A 21,796-nucleotide genomic window follows, 5' to 3' on the forward strand; every position below is an offset into this window, starting at 1 on the left:
ATCTAATATTAAGAACTGTTTATCTTTTTCCCTTTCCAGAGTAAGAAAAGAGACTGTTCCCAATTCTTCCCTATGTTCAGGGAGGCAGCATGCATTTGGCACACATCTAGTGTATTCTTCGCTCAGATGGAAAGGTTGATTTTACACGTTTCTTAATAGGTCACTCCAGAAGGGATCACAGTGTCTCTCCTTCCTGGGTCTGAGGAGTGCACTAGCAATTGTCCTTTTATAGGGTCCATAAAAATATTCCTTAAAATTCTAACATTAAACAACTGTCTTGTTTTGCTTGTTAATCACATATTGTGTGGTTGAGTTGGGGAGTTTCTGAAACCTCTTCCCTTATCTCCATGTTCCTGCTTTTACTGAAGAAAGCACTAATTCTTCATGGTGAGACTTCTTTTGAGTTATTTCATTTAAACTGAATTATAATTTTAGAAATTCCAGTTAGGTTTGTATAAAATAAAAGATGTAATAATAGTCTGGAATTTTGATGATGGTTTCCTGTTTTTAAAATTTTAGTTTTACTGCCCGGATTACAGAATTAATGCAAGTACTGAAGGATTTAAATCATGGCAAATATGAACGCACAATGGTCTTGCAGCAGGAAAAGGGTAAATATGAATGTCAGAGTTTGAGGTCACAGTTTTAAGTTTTTACTGACACAATATGATGCTTTAATACGTATTTTCCATTTCAGGTACTGAAGGAGTACAAGACAGTAACTTGATACCTGGTGCTGGAGAAATCATCAATGCAGATAACATTATAAAGTATGTATAGAAAAAGATTCTTTAGCACCATAAGCTTTATAGTAGCCTTGTTAAGCTTTTGTAATAACCTTTCTCTTTTAGCTTAAAGTTGCTTAGTATTTAAAATTAATCTTGTTTTTTTAAGAAATTGCTTTGAGATATCACTGACATAGAAAATATATATTTCAGATATGCAACTAGATTGTTTTGACATTATGTATGCATTGTGAAATTATCACATTTCAGCTAATTACCATGTCTGACGTCTCTACATAGTTACCTTTTGTATGTATGTGTGAGAATTTAAGATCTATCTTAACAAATTTCAAGTATACAATGCATTGTTTTTAACTATTTTCCCATGCTATACATTAAATCTCCTGAGCTTGCTCTTGTATTATGACCAAAGCTTTATACACTTGACCAACATCATCCCCATTTTTTCCTCCTTCAGCCTCTGAAAAACCACCATTCTATTCTCTCTTTCAATGAATTTGGTTATTTTAGATTTTACATAAGTAAGATTTTATAGTATTTTTCTTTTTGTCTTATTTTGCACAGTATAATGTTCCATCCATCTCAAAAATTGCAGGATTTCCTTCCTTTTTGAAAGATTGAATAATAGTCTATTTGTATGTATGTATGTATGTATGTATTCACACACACTATATATTCTTCATCCTTTCATTAATTGAAGGAAATTTAGTGATTTCTGTAACTCGGCTTGGAGAATACATACTGCAGTGACTATGGGAATTCAGATATCTCTTTGATTGTCTGATTTTTGATTATCTGGTTGTCTGGCCTTGGTTTTGGTTATCTGGATTTCTGGTTTTATTTTCTTTGTAAATCTACCTGGAAGTGCTGCTGCATCAGATGGTAATTACATTTTTAATTTTTTGTTTTCAAAACTGGCTTTCTCACTCAGACACAACATATCGAAATCTCTGGGACACTATGAAAGCAGTACTAAGAGGAAAATTCATTTCATGGAGTTCATTCCTTAAAAGAAGGAAAAGCCAACAAATAAATGACCTCACACTACACCTCGAAGCCTTAAAAAAAGAAAAACAAATCAGTAGCAAATACAGTAGAAGGCAAGAAATAATTAAAATTAGAGCTGAAATCAATGAAATAATGAAATCGAAACAAAAGAAACAATCGAAAAAATGCACAAAACTAAAAGTTGGTTCTTTGAAAAAATAAATAAGATTGATAGACCACTAGCCACGCTAACAAAGAGGAGAGAGAACCCAAATTACTAGCTTACAGGATGAAAAAGGCAACATGACAACAGACAATTCAGAAATACAGAAGATAATTAGAAATTATTTTGAAACCCTATACTCTAATAAAATAGAAGATAGTGAAGGCATCGATAAATTCCTTAAGACATATGAACAACCCAGATTGAGTCAGGATGATATAAACAACCTAAACAGACCAATATCAAGTGAGGAAATAGAAGAAGCCATCAAAAGATTACCAACCAAGAAAAGCCCAGGACCGGATGGATATACAGCAGAGTTTTACAAGACCTTTAAAGAAGAACTAATACCAATACTCTACAATCTATTTCAGGAGATAGAAAAAGAGGGAGAACTTCCAAATTCATTCTATGAGGCCAATATCACCCTGATTCCCAAACCAGATAAAGACACCTCAAAGAAAGAAAACTACAGACCAATATCCCTAATGAATTTAGATGCAAAAATCCTCAGTAAAATTCTGGCAAATCGGATACAAAAACATATCAAAAAGATCGTGCACCATGATCAAGTAGGATTCATTCCTGGGATGCAAGGCTGGTTCAGTATACGGAAATCAATAGACGTTATTCACCACATCAATAGACTTAAAGATAAGAACCATATGATCATCTCGATAGATGCAGAAAAAGCATTCGACAAAGTACAGCATCCCTTTATGTTCCAAACACTAGAAAAACTAGGGATAACAGGAACATACCTCAATATTGTAAAAGCTATATATGCTAAGCCTCAGGCTAGCATTATTCTGAATGGAGAAAAACTGAAGGCATTCCCTCTAAAATCTGGAAAAAGACAGGGATGCCCTCTCTCACCACTTCTATTCAATATAGTTCTCGAAATACTGGCCAGAACAATTAGACAAAAGAAATTAAAGGCATTAAGATAGGAAAAGAAGAACTTACTATTTGCGGATGATATGATCCTATACCTAGAAGATACAAAAGGGTCTACAAAGAAACTACTAGAGCTAATAAATGAATTCAGCAAAGTGGCGGGATATAAAATCAACACGCATAAATCAAAGGCATTCCTGTATATCAGCGACAAATCTTCTGAACTGGAAATGAGGAAAACCACCCCATTCACAATATCCTCAAACAAAATAAAATACTTGGGAATCAACCTAACAAAAGAGGTGAAAGATTTATACAATGAAAACTACAGAACCCTAAAGAGAGAAATAGAAGAAGATCTTAGAAGATGGAAAAATATACCCTGTTCATGGATAGGCAGAACTAACATCATCAAAATGGCGATATTACCAAAAGTTCTCTATAGGTTCAATGCAATGCCAATCAAAATCCCAATGGCATTTCTTGTAGAAATAGATAAAGCAATCATGAAATTCATATGGAAAAATAAAAGACCCAGAATAGCAAAAGCAATTCTAAGCAGGAAGTGTGAATCTGGAGGTATAGCGATACCAGATTTCAAACTGTACTACAGAGCAATAATAACAAAAACAGCATGGTACTGGTACCAAAACAGGTGGGTGGACCAATGGTACAGAATAGAGGACACAGAAACCAATCCACAAAATTACAGCTATCTTATATTTGATAAAGGGGCTAAAAGCATGCAATGGAGAAAGGATAGCATCTTCAACAAATGGTGCTGGGAAAACTGGAAATCCATATGCAACAAAATGAAACTGAATCCCCTTCTCTCGCCATGCACAAAAGTTAACTCAAAATGGATCAAGGAGCTTGAATTCAAACCAGAGACTCTGCGTCTGATAGAAGAAAAAGTTGGCTCCGATCTACATATTGTGGGGTAGGGCTCCAAATTCCTTAATAGGACACCCATAGCACAAGAGTTAAAAACAAGAATCCACAAATGGGACTTACTTAAACTAAAAAGTTTTTCTCAGCAAGAGAAACAATAAGAGAGGTAAATACGTAGCCTACATCATGGGAACAAATTTTTACTCCTCACATTTCAGATAGAGCCCTAATATCCAGAGTATACAAAGAACTCAAAAAATTAAGCAATAAGAAAACAAATAACCCAATCAACAAATGGGCCAAGGACCTGAACAGACACTTCTCAGAGGAGGATATACAATCAATCAACAAGTACATGAAAAAATGCTCACCATCTCTAGTAGTCAGAGAAATGCAAATCAAAACCACCCTAAGATACCATCTCACTCCAGTAAGATTGGCAGCCATTATGAAGTCAAACAACAACAAGTGCTGGCGAGGATGTGGGGAAAAGGGTACACTTGTACATTGCTGGTGGGACTGCAAATTGGTGCTGCCAATTTGGAAAGCAGTATGGAGATTGCTGGGAAAGCTGGGAATGGAACCACCATTTGACCCAGCTATTGCCCTTCTCGGACTATTCCCTGAAGACCTTAAAAGAGCGTACTATAGGGATACTGCTACATCAGTGTTCATAGCAGCACAATTCACAATAGCTAGACTGTGGAACCGACTTAGATGCCCTTGAATAGATGAATGGATTAAAAAATGTGGCATTTATACACAATGGAGTATTACTCAGCACTAAAAAATGACATAATCATGGAATTTGCAGGGAAATGGAGGGCATTAGAGCAGATTATGCTAAGTGAAGCTAGCCTATCCCTAAAAAACAAATGCCAAATGTCTTCTTTGATATAAGGAGAGCAACTAAAAACAGCAGGGAGGAAGAGCATGAGAAAAAGATTAACATTAAACAGGGACGAGAGGTGGGAGGGAAAGGGAGAGAGAAGGGAAATTGCATGGAAATGGAAGGAGACCCTCGTGTTATACAAAATTACATATAAGAGGATGTGAGGGGAAAGGGGAAAAAAATCAAGGGAGAGAAGTGAATTACAGTAGATGGGGTAGAGAGAGAAGATGGGAGGGGAGGGGAGGGGGGATAGCAGAGGATAAGAAAGATAGCAGAATACAACAGTCACTAGTATGGCAATATGTAAAAACGTGGATGTGTAACCAATGTGATTCTGCAGTCTGTATACGGGGTAAAAATGGGAGTTCATAACCCACTTGAATCAAATGTATGAAGTGTGATATGTCAAGAGCTTTGTAATGTTTTGAACAACCAATAAAAAAAAATAAAGTGGCTTTCTCAATTTACTTTTCTTTTTTTAGATACTGTGAATCCAGAGCCTTGTGTGTGATAGCAAAGCACTCTACCACTCCGCTATACTCCCAGCCCTAGTGTACGTTCTTACCAACAGTGTATAAGGGTTCCCCATTCTCCACATCTTGCCAGCCATTACCTCTTGTCTTTTGGATAATAGTCATTCTAATAGGTGATATTCATTGTGGTTTTGATTTGCATTTTCCTTTGTAGTTAGAGGTATTGAGCACCTTTTCATATGCCTGTTGACAATCTGAATTTCTTCTTTTATGAAGTCTGTATTTGTGTTCTTTCCCAATTTTTAAAATCAGGTTATTTGTGTTTTTGGTATTAAATTGTACAAGTTCCTTATATATTTTAAAATCATTCTCTTTATTAACTTCCTCTACAGGTTTGATCATGTTCCTTTAGCAACACCAAATGGAGATATCTTAATCCGAGATCTTAATTTTGAAGTAAGTTTTAAAATGCTTACATAAAAGCCTAAAAAGTGAACTGAAAAATTATTGTCTGAATATTTAAATTAATTTTAAGGCTTGATTTAATATCTAAGTTCACAGAAATGATTTCAAAACTAAATCCTCTTTCACTGGACTAGACAAAGGGGAATGAAGGGAAGGAAAGAGGGAGAGGAATAGGAAAGACAGTAGAATTAATTGGACATAACTTTCCTATCCTTGAATGTATCCTATGAATACATGACCAGGGTAACTCCACATCATGTACAAACACAAGAATAGGATCCTAATTAGGATCTGTTATATTCCACATATGTACAATATGTCAGAATATACTCTACTGTATCTCTAAAAAGAACAAATTGGAAAAAATAAAAAACAACCCACCTAAGTCTTTAAATGACTTAGAAATCTAATTTTGAACAGACCTTAAAATTTCAAGTACTACTACTATATCAAATATTTATTTTATTTTTTTTTGCAAAATAAATTACATACCAAGAAAGCCATAGTAGATATAGTTAATTGAAATTCTATAGCTATGCTGTTCAGTACAGTAGCTACTAGTTACATGTGGCTACTTAATTTAAAATCAAACTAATTAAAACTAAACAAAATTTAAAATTAAGTTCCTCAGTCATACTGGTCCACACCTGGCTATGGTATTGGACAGAGCAGATATGAACATTTTCATCATTGCAGAAAGTGTAGATTGATAATTTAAATATGTGAATATAATTTTAATTTCATTTAAATTAAAAAAGAAATTATGGTTAGGTATTGTTTTGACTATACAGGAGGATTTATACCTATAAAAATAAAACTTAGCCTTTTTTATTACTGATAAACCAGCAGGAGAGCATCCCAATTGCACTACAAATAGCTACTCCCTCAAAAAAGTAGAATTCCGGGCCAAGTGAGTAGTGATGCTGGTTCAGTGTATGCTCTTAATGAAACAGGATATGATAGTCCACATTAAAAATAAAAAGCAATGAATATTTTTGTATAATTTCTAAGACTTGGGGATCTAAGGATTACTGTTTAAGTTATGTGACTGTGGGACTATATGAATAGTTTTTTAAAGATTAGTAACAAATTACTATCTTGCAGACTCTCTCCTCTGTCTAATAGAACTTTCTGTGATAATGGAATGTTATGTTTATCTGCTCTGTACAGCACTATAGTCAGGTACATTCTAAATGTAACTAGTACAGCCGAGGAACTCACTCAGTTTCAAACTTTATTTAATTTTATTAGTTTGATTTTAAGTTAAATAGCCACATATGACCAGTGGCTGCTGTATTGAACAGCACAGCTCTATAATTTTTCTCTACATGCTTATGTGTATGGCCTTCTGTAATCTGTGTTTTATATGGGAGTTTCTTCAGCTGCTTTCATTGTCTAATACTTTACAAAATAAAGAGTAATTATTTGTTTTTAAATTGTTAGACCTTCAGTTTTTCTGCTCTTAGTAATTAAGTACATCTCCTATCTTCTTAAGGAACTGTAAAAGTGAACAATGTTAGTTATGTAAAGTACTTTGAACTTGCCCAACAATGAGAATTATATCACTATCACATTTTAAATCTAGGAAACACTAGAGGAAGTACAGAAAATCTAAATATGGTTGGTAAATGTCAAATGGCTCCAAGGGTCACAGAAGTGCTTCCTTAGTTAGCCCTCAGTACTCCAGTCCCTTTAGTGCATCCTGTGCCAAGTAGGTAGCCACCTTCCAGACTTGCTTTCAGAGCAAAAACACAGCTCAGAACCCTGTCTTCATCAGTTTTCCAGAAGCCTATTTATTTCCACTTCCTGAGGTTAAAAAGGGAAATGGGACTTCTCCATTTAAGAATGCCTCTTGGTCTTTTCTGCTGCTTTCCTTTATTTCTGTCTGAATCCAGAAGTAAAGTAAGTTAACATTATAGGTACACATATGACTTAAACAAAGTTAGAAGGAATTTGGTCTGCTTTCTGTTTTTAAATTTGATTATTCTGGCTATCTCATATAACAAAATTCTGCAATGCTTGTCTTTTTTGTATCTGGCTTATTTTACTTAGCACAGTGTTTTCAAGATTCATTCATGTTGTAGCATGTATTAAAATTTATTTTTTAAAGTTTGAGTACTAGTCCATTTTATGTGTGTTAGTTTTATGTTACTGAAACAACACCTGAGATAACTAACTTAGAAGAAAAAATTTATTTTGGCTCACAGTGTGGAGCTTCCAGTCCATGATTGGTTAGTACTGTTGCTTTGGACTTGTGGCATAGCAGCACATCACGGTAGAAACCTGTGGCAGAGCAGAAGTACTCATTTCATGGCTGAGAAATGAAAGAGAGGAAGAGAAAGGGACTGTGGTCCCATTGTCTCTTTTGAGGGCATGCTTCTGGTGACCTAAAGACCTCCCATTAGACCTTACTTTTCTACTATCTCCCAATAGTGCCACCCAAAGGGCCAAGTTTCCCCTTTAGGGGACTCTCAAAATCTACATGATAGTAGTAATGTATATTCCACATTTTGTTGATTCATGCATCTGCTTTAGTTGCTTCCACCTGTTGGCTAATATAAATAATGCTGATGACCCTCCATTTCACTATAGCAAAAGCTGAAGTCCTTTCAATGACTTACAATGCCTTGTAGGATTCGCCTGCCCCGTCCTGTCCCCATCTCTTTCCTACTACTCTTCACTTCTGCTCTTTCTTCTCCAGCCAAATCAACCTCTTTTCTGTTTCTTTGAAAAGGACAGCTACCTTCCTTTTTCAGTACCTTTGCACCAAGTTTTTGTGAGTGAAGATGGGTTGGAAGAGTTTTTCTCCAGATAAATTCTAATTCACTTCTTTCAAAGTTCTACCCATTTCAATTAGGTCTACTCTTGACCTTAAAAATGCAACTTCCCCCACCCTCTCCAGAGTTTCCTTATCCTGACCTGTTTTTCCTCTACCATCCTTGAGATTTTCTAACACAATTTACTTATTTATTATGCATATTCTCTATTGTATTTCTCTTCCCACTAGAATATTAACAGATAAGAGCAGAGGTTTTGTTGTCTCTTTTATTCACTAATGCAGCCCTGTAAGAGAGATTAACACAGAACATTCAGTAAATATTCATTGAATTAAATAATAGGAATCTAAGGTTCACGAATTTTAAAAATTTGTCAAAGCCAGGCTACACAGTTGGTTCTCTGATCAGACTTCTTTCCTCCTGTGCTATGTGGATGTTAATGTTGTAAAGTAGAATTATAACCTGGGTTTTCTCATTTCTCATTTCTCATAGAGGTGATTAGATACTTAAAAGGCCATAAGCTTAGAATGTAACCACACTTTACATTTTTACATTTCACTTTATGTTATTACAGAAAAATTTGGTGCCATTTGTAAGTAGTTATAATGCACATAAAGTTTGATCCAACACTTCTAATTTCTAAGAATCTCTAGACTTTCACTAGTGCATAAATTTGCTTGCTGACACAGAGGTTCATTGCAGTTTTATCTAAGAAAGCAAAACAAAATGCAGGTGCCGTAACTATTTAACCAAAGGAGGTGTGTTTAAATACGTTATAGTGTATTCTTACAATGGATTGTACTGCAGGCATTAAAAGAATGGACAGAGGGATCTAAATATACAAATATAATGTATATTTGTAATACATTGTTAAGTAATAAAAGCAAGTCATAGGAACAGTTTGTATATACAATTAGTTTTTTTTTTATAAGATGGATATGCACAGTGTTTTCAAGAATTCTCAGATATTTTTAAAGTTTTAGCTTTGTTTCTAATTCAAATTGAGTGATAACAATCAGTGATTTTTAAATGAAAAAAATTGTAAAGTAAGCAAAAGTAAAATATTCCTTAATATAACCCTCTACTGCTCTATCTAATGTCACATTTACAGACAAAAAAGAAGGTTTATCATTAGCAAGGAGCTATTTGTCTCTAAGAAAATGATTATATATATTTACTTGATTTAATTAATTCATAGATTAATTTTCTTTCAGGTTCGATCTGGGGCCAATGTTCTAATTTGTGGTCCAAATGGCTGTGGAAAGAGTTCACTCTTTCGTGTTCTTGGTGAAGTATGTACAAATTGGCCTCCAAATTTTCAGCCTTATTTTGCAATACTGTCTACTATATTGTGAATTTTATGACTGACATCTTTCCTCTCTCCTTTTATAGTTATGGCCTCTTTTTGGAGGACGTCTAACTAAGCCAGAGAGAGGAAAGTTATTTTATGTTCCTCAGGTATGATCTTGAATTGTTTTTTAATGTTTAAGATCTTTTTATTTATGTTTTAAAAACTTACCTTCTAATGTTGCTATACTACTGTCAGAGACCTTATATGACTCTTGGAACACTTCGAGACCAAGTGATATATCCAGATGGAAGAGAAGATCAGAAAAAGAAGGGGATATCTGATCTTGTAAGGACTATTCATAATCTAGACCCATTGAAAATGCTCCCTTTCACATTCTTTTTTGAGTCAGTTAAGTATTCAGATTCCAGGTAGTTTGTCCCACCCTTTGAAGCCTTCCTGAGCCCTTAATTATGACTTTCTAAGTTGAGGTGAGGTGATAACCAGTTTGCTTAAGTGTGATCCTCACATGTACAGCTGTCTTTACATTATCACTTATTTTTCTCATTGCCCTCATCCTTTGATTATGCACAATAGCATTAATCTCTCTAAGCAGCTAAACATGTTTTGTCAAGGTTGATGTAGATAGGCATTGAAAAGTTCAGAACTACTTTTATGCCACATTATTTTTCCTGAAGAGTACCTCTTTAAATGGCATTGGCAATTGAATTATAGAGATACTAATTTAAATAAAGCAATATAAAGACTATTGGTTTATCATAAGCTTGACTTTGTCTTTAATCTTTTGCCTAAAGGTACTGAAGGAGTACCTGGACAATGTACAGTTGGGTCATATCCTTGAACGGGAAGGAGGCTGGGACAGCATTCAGGATTGGATGGATGTGCTTAGTGGAGGAGAAAAACAGAGAATGGCAGTAAGTATACTCTGAAAACTTATACAAAGTGCAATTGCTTGCTTGGCGTTGTTCTTAGAGTTCAGCATTTTGATTAATTAAGACAGTTTTATTGTCTTCTTTAGCATTTATTACAATAAAGATTAGTTTAAATGGTAAATTTGGAAATTTTTAACTTGCATGTAAATTTGGAATTCTGAAAAATTGATTAATAATATTCTGAAAGGAAAAGCTGCAGATCCAGTGGTATACTATAATGCATTTTTCTCAAAGTTGGGGGAAACTAGTGCATTGGCCTGGGATATATGATAAATATGATTGGGTTATAAGATCTCTTTCTGTATCTTTTCCCCACAGATGTCTGTTTTGTCTTATTTATGCTATTCTCCCTGAAAGTACTAGAATTCATCAGCTCAATTTTATTATCATTTTATTCTCTGCTCTTGCTTTTCTCTTCACTATTATATGTATCTTTACTTACTGCTTAAAGTTGTTTTGAAGTTTTAAATTTTCCTAATGTAAGGAAACATGTAGAAGGGACTATTTTAATTTTCACAACAAAACTTATCCCAAAACAAAAATATGGCCTAAACATATGTGTTAACAACGATACTTTGGATACCCTGTTAAGAGGGATAACTTCTAAAGGGTCATCTTCTACCTATGCATTCCATAGTTTGAGGAGAGTGAGGATTTTCTTTCCTCAGTGTTAGCCTTATGGAAATTAGGGAAAACTATGGTTAAGGAAAAAAAGCAAAAGAAATGGTTTATGGTAGAATTTCTTACCTGTTATCTTTAGGTTATAGTCTACCTTTAGTTACCTAATTTTCCTAATATTGTTATTTGCCTGGCTAGTACATGAGATTATTAGTCAAGAGTGAAGAATGAATTCTAAACACAAAAGAAAAGAGATATATGCTGTATTCAAAATGGAAATTGGGCTGGAGGAGAGAGAGTTTGAAATAATTGGGCATTTCTAGAAGCCAGTTTAGAAGATGACTATAGAAACAACTGCAAATTGAGAACAAATTTAAATTTGTATATTATAACTTCAAAAAAAAATGAAAGGAGGAAGTTCATGGACACAGTGGAAACTCAGAAAAAATGACAAATGTGCCTAACTGAGAAATTCTGTGTGTGTGGTATAAAGGTACAGTTGGGGTAGTATTTTGTGAAGGTGAGAAATTCAAGGGTGTGAGAGGGGGTGAGAGGATATCTGGGGAAAGCAAGGGATAGAAAGTTCAGGGAGAACCCTTAAAACCAGGCATTTATTACAATAAATAGTTGTTTGGGAACAACTATTACAGATATAAGCTCATCCAGTGGTACAGTGTGACCAGAGTGTGGCCAAGCCCCAAGCAGGGTGTGATCTGTATAGGCCAGTGTTTGGAGAGTTGAAGGTGAAGTTTAAAAGAGGGTTTGTTGTTTTGTTTCAGAGGGGCAGAAAGCAAAGGCTAACACAACAAGTATTAACATTGGTGAAGTGAGGTAAAGAGTATATGTGTGTTGATTTACTCTTCTTGAGTTGTCTTGGTAGGACTGAAAATTGTCAAAGTAAAAAGTTTGGGGGAGGGCTGGGATTGTGGCTCAGCGGTAGAGCACTCGCCTAGTGCAGGTGGGACCCGGGTTCGATCCTCAGCACCACATAAAATAAAATAAAGATATTGTGTCCACCTAAAGCTAAAAAAAAAAAAGTTAGGGGGAAAGAAGGCATAATGTTTAAGAACCACCTACAACCATCTCTAAGAGTGAAGTTTGGTGTAAAACAAATGAACCAAAGGAAACTTGGATAGGAAGGTCAGGATTTGAATTTGGGACAAGAGAGGGAATGGAGTGATGTTTAACACAGGGAGGTCCAGTGAACATAGTGTACATGTAGGGGAAAAGATGACTAATTCATTATTTCAGCAGTGAAGCAAGCCTCTGTTGATCAGAGATTTAAGACATCCGAACTTATGATATCAGCTGAAACAATCCTGGCTAATGATGGCTGGGCCCAAATGGGTGCAGTGAAAAGGAGAAAATCTGTTCTGTGCAAGGCACTGCTAAGTCCTGCCCTTATAATCTATCAGGCGTTCCATATTATCAACTGACTAGGCAGCCATCAATTATAGCTAAGAAGAAAGTTCACTGGGATAATGAAGAGGGAAGATTGGTTTCAAATGGCAGTTCCTATCTCCCAGCATCCCTTTGAGGTGGTACATACAGTCCCACGTAAAGTCTTGGAGAACTTAAGCAGCTTTCTGATGTCTCACTGTTAAAGGCAGAACTGAGATTCAAGTGAGATGGGTCTAACACCAGAGCTCTTGCTCTTAATCCCAGTACGTTATGTATCTCTTGGTATGCAGGTGGGCTGCCTTACCAGTTCTCATTGTTCCTAGAAATCTCAAAAGTGACATTTCCTTTTCATTGCACCCATTTGAGCCATCCATCATTAGCCAGGATTGTTTCAGCTGATATTATTAGTTGGGATGTCTTACATCTCTGATCAAAAATTATCTTTTCTATTCCTCTATTCTTGCTCTCCCTAGTTAGTAATTTTTCAATCTTTAATTATGAAAAAGTTCTTATGGTAGAAAAGTGAGAATATTGATAAAAGCATGAAAGGAATCAAACCCTCATATCAGAGATATCAAAATTTTTAGTGTTTTAAAAATTCATTTTAATAATTATTTTTATTTTGCCTTAAATTGATGACTGTCCCCCTTCTTCAGACTCACTGAGCTCTCCAGAATATTTTCCTTTTCTATGTTATTTGGTCCTCTTCTGACTCTGCCTTCTTCCCTGTCTAATACAAGGACATAGTCCTGAGCCTGATGCATAGGAAATGCTCCAGAGACATTCTTAAAGAGATGAAAAAGTGATTTTGCCCCTTAACTTTCTTTCCTACTCCTTTTTCTTCTAAACGCCAAACCAAGAGAAGTTGTTTGCCTGAGTGTTTCTCTACCAGGCTTCTGAGCATGGCTGAAGAAATTGAGATGATGATGTATGGATTGGTGCCACCACATTTTTATGGTTTCCAGTTCATAGGCGTTCACAGCGTGGCTTGGCAATCATTTTACTTATTTTTACTCATCTCTCATTTTTTGTGATAATCATTTAGGAACTTCCTATCCTGAGTTTTCTACCCCATTGTTTACTCTACCACTCTACCACTACTTAAAGGAAAAAGAGAGGCTATTATTTCAGTTAAACAATAGCTAATTTTTGGTTGCTTAATAGGTGATAGACACTGTGCCAAGTACATTACACAAGTTATCTTATTTAATCCTTACAACAGTTCTGTGAGACAAGAACTGTGAATTTACAGAGGAATTGAACTTAAGTAAAGTTATGTAGCTTGCCAAACAGACATAGCTAGTGAATGCTAAAATGGGTAGAGGGGGTAGGCTTATTAAACTCAAGCAGCAATATGACTTGATAGCTTTCTTGTGTTGTGGAATCAAGTAGCTGACAGCATAATGGAAGAGAGAGGGGCACACATACAGTGAGAAAATTTCCATGTGAGCATGGGTAGTGAAGGTGGGGGCAGAGAAGAGGACATTTGTGGGATGCCTTCCAATAACCATGTCTTCTGATTGACTTTGCACTGATCTGCTCTGCCCTGTTTCTGCTATCCATGGCAGATATGCCATCCATCTTGGGAAAGGATAAATGTCTTCATCTGATTTCATGGGCCTTCTGTTCTGACTTGATCATACCCCTTGCCTTCAGTTTTGTACCCTTCCAGCCTCCATTTAAATTTAATCTCTTTCTTTCAGAAAGACATTTTTACGTCTCTCTCTCTCTCTTTTAATCTAAAAATCAATCTTTGTCTTTACTGAGGTTCCCTGTGGTCAGTACATTTCATTTTCTGCAGAGCTGAACTTCTTGATAATGTGTACTTGATGCTTCCTCGTCCTCACCTCATACAAATACAAACCCCAAGAAAGCTGTTTATTGGCTTTAGTCATTCATTTTTCAGATATTTGAATGTTGTCCCTATGTAAATGTTGGGTATATAGTAGTGGTTAAATCATAGACTCTACTATAGTGAATCTTAGTCTTAGAGAGGAGTAAAATGATTGCCAATCTTAGGTGAGTAGACAAAGACAAACTTCCAATTCACATACAAAGGGACCCACTTGGATTGAAATGCAGGGATTAGGGTTGGTTTGTCTGAGAAGGTAACATTAGGCAGAAATTTGAAAGTTGTAAGGAGCAGGCATTTGAGACATAGGGAGAAAATGACATGTGCTAAACCTATAAGGCCTGAGAGACCTTATTCCTAGCAGTTGGGAAGAGACAATATGGCTAGAATGTTGAGGTTAGATCATGGGCAGGAGTAAGATTGTGTAGGGCCTTTGGAGGCCTCATGAGGAGTTTGAATTTTACTCAGAGTTAAATGGGAAGTTTTTTAAGGCTTTTAAGCCAGAGTGAAGTTCTGATTTACATTTCTGACAGATTCTCTCTAATTTTAAAGAGAATGGATTAGAGAGGGGAATAGAAGTAGGAGATTCTTTGTGGTCATCCAGGCAGGAGATGCATGTGTTCCACACCAAAGACAGATTCTGGAGATGAGCAACAGTGAACCTTAAACTCTGCAGAACTCACTGGACTAGACTATAGGTGTTCAAGGCATAGGTGGGAGGAAGAGGAGAAGGAAAGGATCAAGACTTCTGCTCTCTAGCTTGAGTGACTTTTTGTTAGTGCCGTTTTCTGAAATGTTAAAGATGAGGGGAGGAGTGAATTTTAGAGGGATAAATCTAGAAAATGCATTCGAGTTTTAGACTTTAAAAGATTAGAGTCCTTTGAGATATCTAAGTGAAAAGTCAAATTGGAATTTATATATTAATCTGGAAATTAGAAAAAGTATGGGGAAGGTATATATTGGGAGATTTCAGAATGTGAATACTACTTGAAATTGTAAGATTGGATGAGATCACTCAGAAAGTTTATAGCATAGGAAAAAGAGAAGGGAAATCAGGAATTAGCCTGAGGAGCACCCACATGTAAAGGTCAAGTAGAAGACAAAGTTCTGGAAAGAAAACTTGAGAAAACAGCTTAGGATGCAGGAAGATGCCCATTGGTTTCACTGTCACTTTCTAAAGAAGGGAGTAGTCATCTGGGCACAGTGTTGCTGAGAAGAGAAATTGGGTAGGGATAGGAAGGTGTTTATTGGTTTTGCAACATGGAAGTCATTGTTGGGGTCAGATGACAAATTGAAATATCTGTGGACAAAGGATCATCATAAACTGTTTTCATAAAATAAAATAAATGTGAGAAAGTGTTCAGTATTCCTGATAATCTAAGAAATATAGGGTATTACAGTCCTGATGTTAATTTTCATTTATAAAATTATCAAAGGCTTTAAAAAATGAACATACCCAGTATTGACAACAGAGACATAAAATGGGCACACTAAAAACTGTTGGTGCCTATGCAGTGGCATATGCTTATAATCTCAGTGGTTTGGGAGGCTGAGGCAGGAGGATCACAAGTTCAAAGCCAGCCTCAACAATTTAGTGAGGCCCTAAGCAACTTACACCCTGTCTCAAAATAAAGGGCTGAGGATGGGGATGTGGCCCAGTTGTTAAGTGCCCCTGAGTTCAGTTCCATGGTACCCCCCCCACACACACACAAAAAAAAGAAGGGTGGAAATAGCAATTGGTATCATTATTTAAGCAACCAAATGTTTAAAAAAGAGATTTTTTTTTTTTGCTCTTAAGTCAACTACTGTCTAAATTCTAAGATTTGGTTAAGGTATATTGCCCTCTAATCTTGTTTGCTTAATGAACTTTACTAGTTTTAAACTTCATCTCATCAATTTTTGTTTCACTCTTAGCAATAAATATTCCCCATGTACTATATTTCCTCCTTTAAGATGACATTAAAAACAATTAGCTTTATTTGTATTGTTTCTATTTCTGGGAAGTAGAATTTTTGAGTTAGAATAATTTTCTTACTTTATAGGAATCCAAAATGCATATTTAATTAAAACAAATTTACCTTATCAGTTTTAGGTTTGCATGTGTTTACACAAAGTATTTCCTTTTTTGTGCTTCAGATGGCAAGATTATTTTATCATAAACCCCAGTTTGCCATTTTGGATGAATGCACAAGTGCAGTCAGTGTGGATGTGGAAGGCTACATTTACAGTCATTGTCGGAAGGTGAGTGTCACAGGTTCTTGGAGAGTCTATGTCCCCTTCCCATTTGCTATGTCCAGCCAAATATGTATCCAAAGAGAAGAATCCAAGTTAGTAAGTAACAGAATTGCTATCAAAAGATGATGTCTTGCTTAAAGAATTTTAAACAAATGTTTGAATCTGTTTCCCCTTTACCTCATTACTTACACTAAGAGTTAACAAACTGATCATTCCTTAGATTGTTCAGTTAACTTCACCTGAACATGATTTAGTTTTTATCAGGAAAGATCAACAGTAATCGTTTGGCAGTTTTTAATGTATCCATTTTATTCTTTGTCCTGGGAAATATTTTTCCAAACTTCTAGTGAACAGATCTGAGTCTTGTTTACACTGCCATTCGTGAATAATTACTCAGTAGTTTCGGTTGTTGTTTTCCTTGAGGATTTGTTACCACCATCTGTTAGATATTTGAGAACAAGAATAATATTTCCTGTTTTATAGTTTCTTTGTAAATTAATGAGGTACAAGAGTGTTTTAACATCTTATTCATGTTCTTTAAGAGTTTATAGTAGGGGCTGGGATTGTGGCTCAGCGGTGAAATGCTTGCCTAGCACGGGCGGGACCTGGGTTCGATCCTCAGCACCACATAAAAAGATAAAATAAAAGGCATTGTGTTGTGTCCATCTACACCTAAAAAAATAAATATTAAAAAAAGAGCATTTATAGTAAATAAAAAAGGTTATGTTGCACATATATATATATATATATATATATATATATATATGTATATATGCACAGACATACAAATACTTGATACGTGTGTATATGTGTGTGTTTGTGTCTGTGTATAAATATATAAAATAAAAATATATAATGAATTCCTACTAATCAAACTGTGGTCACAGATCAGCAACATCAGCATTGTTTAGGTGTTTGTTAGAAATGAAGAATCTCATTTTGTTACTACATGGTAACAAAATCCCCAGGTGATTCAATGCACATGAAAGTTTGAGAAGCATTAGTGTAATGATGAAAAAATGAATTTGCTACATTCCTCTTTTTAGGAAGATTTTAACTACTGATTTCATTTCTTTAATGCTTTATTTTTTATTCTTGAATCAGTTTTAGTAACGTAATTTTTATGCAGTTCTTCACTTTGCTTTTCAGTTTTTGTAGGTATTAGAGGTGTTTGTGGTATTCTCTTATTATAAAACCATATAGTCTGTATTTGTTCATATGATGTGGAGACTTTTCACTAGTAATTTTGACCATGTGGTTTCCTGTTATGTTCTAGTTATAGACTGTCTCTACATAAAATTGTATGAATTCTATAAAACACAAATTCTATTTAAAAGAAAAAAATTTATACGCAGCTTCAATGATTGTGTACATTTATAACATTTAAACATGTATAGACAGAAAATGAGGTGTGATCTCCTTAAGCTTAGAGCTCTTTTACAGCTACATTACCAATACAAATTCACCAATTGAATATAGACAAAACTTAAGCACAATTTAGAATTTGTGCCATTTTGCTGATAGTAAGCCACTGGTATGGAACTTAATTATGGAAAGATAAAATCTGAAGTTTTCAGATCTTTTAGGTTCAATTTTGCTATTATATTTTGGCTTAAGTTATTCTCATGTAAAGAATGCCTACATTAATTAGAAATCTAATTCAGTTATTATAGAAACATGAACAAATATAATATCTGAAACGAATTTTAAAAATCAGATTAGTATACATTTGAAATACACATTTTTTAATACTGTTAGTATACTTATTTTATGCAATTCATAACCATTATTCATAAGACACCCAGATTTATGGCATATTATAAGTTTTAAGTGAAACCACTTTGTGCCAGCAGAAGTGTAAGTACAAATTTGGGCACTGAACTCTCATGGTAGAAATGATCTAGAATATACTTAGACTAATTTTTAAAAATTATCAAAATGAAAGTAAAAGTTAGAAATCATGGGACATATGCTTGAAACGTATATACACGTATCTGTCAGCCTTGAAAGGTCTCTTGAGAAACAGTGATATAGAGCAGAGTTTCTCATCCTCAGCCCTGTTAGCATGTTGGCTGGATAATTCTCAGGGCTCTTCTGTGTATTGCCATGTGTAGCAGCATCTCTGACTTCTACCCATTAGATGGCAGTAGTGCTCTCAGTTGTGACAACTAAATATGTCTCCAACATTGTCAAATGTCACTGGAGGGACAAAAATCACTCCTTGGTTGAAAACCACTGATTCAGAGCAGCTACAGTTGTATCTATTAGTGTTTTCTTGAAAATTTGAAGTGCAAAACTATAAATCCTTATTTTCAGTCTGAAATTCAGAAAGCTCTTAAAACTAGAACATTTCTCATTAGTTTTGTAATAAGCTCATTGGGTAACAAAACCTGGTCTAACAAAAAATACTTAAACTCTCGTTTCACTTAATGTTAGTGTTCATATATATTGCTACAGAAACATTCATGTGTAATTATAGAATTCTGCTTCAGAACCTTCCTGAGGAGGGGTGTTAAATAATAGATTTCCAAAATCTGAATTCCAAGACACATTGTAAAATAAGAGTTTTGATAAGAGATTATTACCCTGCATTTGAGAAGCAAGTTGACTACAGACATTGCTGTGGTGACTTTAATTTTTCTTGATTCTTTACCTTTTGTTATTTTTATTATTGTCAGATTATCTTTTCACATATTTTCATGATAAATAGAAAATGTGCTAGGAGATTTGTTTTCAGCCCAAAACAATATAATGCACTTAATGCCAGTTTAGTTTTTATTGTGTGATTGATGATTATTGCTTTCTATTACCAAAAAACATTTAGCATCCTTGTAAATTTTTCTTAATGACATTGATTTTTACTATAGCCATGGAAGGTAGTTATCTTAAAAGCTTAAATATGTGTACTAGTTTAGTTTTTGACTTGTTAATATAAACTTCAGTCATTTTCGTTTCACTAGGTTGGCATTACGCTCTTCACTGTGTCACACAGAAAATCTCTTTGGAAACACCATGAGGTTTGTATTTCTTTCATTGTATGGTGGGACAGTGAAAGCTTACTTTATTTAAATATGTGAGTTGGAATGAATATGGTTTTAGATTTTATGGTATATATTCTCTAATAAATATACACCTTAAGGAAAAAAGGTGGTTTTATTTCAGTTTTATAAAAACATAGGACTTTCTTAGACATTATTGTAGTTGTCAGTTTTGAAAGCTACAAGGTGTATAAACAGTTTTAGTTATATGTGACAGACACTGGTTCTCTTATATTAAAACCAGTAAGTAATATTTACAAAATACTGTCACAAATGTAGTTAAGTTTTTCTTATCATCCAATATTGATATGGGGAAAAATTAAATGGCAAATTAAATATTTCTTGCTTTCATTCCTAAATAATGAACAAACTTTGAGCAAAAGAAGATTGGAGAAAAATTGGAACAGTGGTAAAGGTATCCTGTCCTAGGGATATTGCCTGATTAAGTGCCATTTGTTGCCAGGCTCAGGGCTGAGTGTCATGAAGGATGCAAATTACTGTTTTTACCTTTAGGAACCATATGGCTTAGGGCTGGCACATGCCCAGTGGTAGACTGCTTGCCTGGCATGCACAAGGCTCTGGAGTCAATCTCAGCACTACAAAAAGAAAAGGTTGAGATGATAATATAAAGTGACCTATATGAAATAATAAAATGCAGTGCACTTCTACATAGCTGTATGGATTCTAGTTTTTGTTATCTTAAGAAATATTATAATTTGTCCATTTTCCATAATTGAATGAGAAATTGAGTAACTAGAAATCAAAGTTTAAAATATATCAAAGCCTTTGTGTTTTCTTCAAAATTATAGCCATAGGACATGGACACATCTTATGTTTTACCTTTCCTCCTCTTTTGAAGGTATAAGCAAATAACAAAACAACTATCAGGCCAGTGATCATGTGAAGAGGGAAACACAAAGAGTTGGAATATAAAGGCCAGAATAACTAAAACATAGCAATGCAAAAAGTGGAAAACAAAAAACTTTTTATAAATAAGAAGTATGTAAATAAAAAATTACTAAGTAACAACAAAGCTTTGTAATTGCTGTCCTGTCTTCAGGGTAGGTTATTTAGACACATTATATAGCCCTTTTTAAGTAAAAACAACAAGCGAAAAACATTAGAGATTCTTGCAAATTATTCTGAGCTGACCTAGGAAATCAGGTAAAAAAAGAAGACAGCCCTACTGAGCAGTCAGGGAGTGGCACAGGTCAGTCTACTGGTAGCTCCAGATCCTTGGTGCTTGAAGTATGGAAACATTCTAATTTGCGGGATGCATGTGGATTTGGTTATTTAAAAAGAATGTGAAAGCCTATATTTTATTCTTATAAAGGAAAGCACTATGAATTTTCTTATTTACTGATTTTTCCCTTCTTTCCCATAGTACTACCTACATATGGATGGCAGAGGCAATTATGAATTCAAACAGATCACAGAAGATACAGTTGAGTTTGGCTCTTAGAGAAATCTGGAGTAACTGTACCTGCTTCAATGAAATCAAATTATTACAGAATACTCTTAGAAATACAAAGTGCATTGTAAAATAAAGTTGAGCTTGTTTTTTTTTTTTTTTTTGAAAAAAAAAACAACAAAACAACGAATTAACTAGGTAAAGTGTAATTGAGGACATATTAAAACATTTAATATTATATAGGATATTGCTAATTGTGTATATGTTGGTTTAATTATTAATATGTACTAAGAATGTCCTTATTCTTGTGGTTAAAAACCTGCCTAAATTAAATTGGGCTTAAATCAGTGTAATCTGATTCATCCTGGGATGTAAACCATTTGAAGTCAGCTAATCTGACTTTTATGGCTCTGTCTTTTCCTTCAATGAAGAGCCCTGTTTAAAACTGGGGTCATCTCTTGTCCAGTTCAAACAAAGTAGTCTTGAGTTTCATTTTCTTGTGCCCCATGGTAATGGGAACCAAACGAATCACAGTATATTCTTAAAATGTATGACATCTCTTTGCTTAATGGCATTTATCACACAGTGGCAGATTTCTTTTGCTGCCAATTATACTCATTCCTTATATATGCCTTGGGGTGTATTTGAC

The 21,796-nt window shown here is 34.7% G+C and overlaps 1 protein-coding gene across 1 annotated transcript in view; it reads left to right on the plus strand.

Moving 5' to 3' along the window:
- Abcd3 (ATP binding cassette subfamily D member 3) overlaps nt 1–21,385 on the plus strand; it is a 92,209-nt gene extending 70,824 nt beyond the window's left edge. Inside the window, exons 14-23 of the mRNA XM_027935255.2 lie at nt 520–611; nt 698–770; nt 5,502–5,565; nt 9,566–9,643; nt 9,744–9,809; nt 9,898–9,987; nt 10,455–10,574; nt 16,600–16,704; nt 19,659–19,715; nt 21,121–21,385. Coding sequence (XP_027791056.2) covers nt 520–611; nt 698–770; nt 5,502–5,565; nt 9,566–9,643; nt 9,744–9,809; nt 9,898–9,987; nt 10,455–10,574; nt 16,600–16,704; nt 19,659–19,715; nt 21,121–21,198 — 823 coding nt within the window. The 3' untranslated portion in view covers nt 21,199–21,385. The remainder of the gene's footprint in view (nt 1–519; nt 612–697; nt 771–5,501; nt 5,566–9,565; nt 9,644–9,743; nt 9,810–9,897; nt 9,988–10,454; nt 10,575–16,599; nt 16,705–19,658; nt 19,716–21,120) is intronic.
- The last annotated feature ends 411 nt before the right edge of the window (nt 21,386–21,796 follow it).

This window comes from Marmota flaviventris, chromosome 10 (assembly GCF_047511675.1).
Source record: "Marmota flaviventris isolate mMarFla1 chromosome 10, mMarFla1.hap1, whole genome shotgun sequence".
In the NCBI taxonomy this organism is placed as follows: Eukaryota; Metazoa; Chordata; class Mammalia; order Rodentia; family Sciuridae; genus Marmota; species Marmota flaviventris.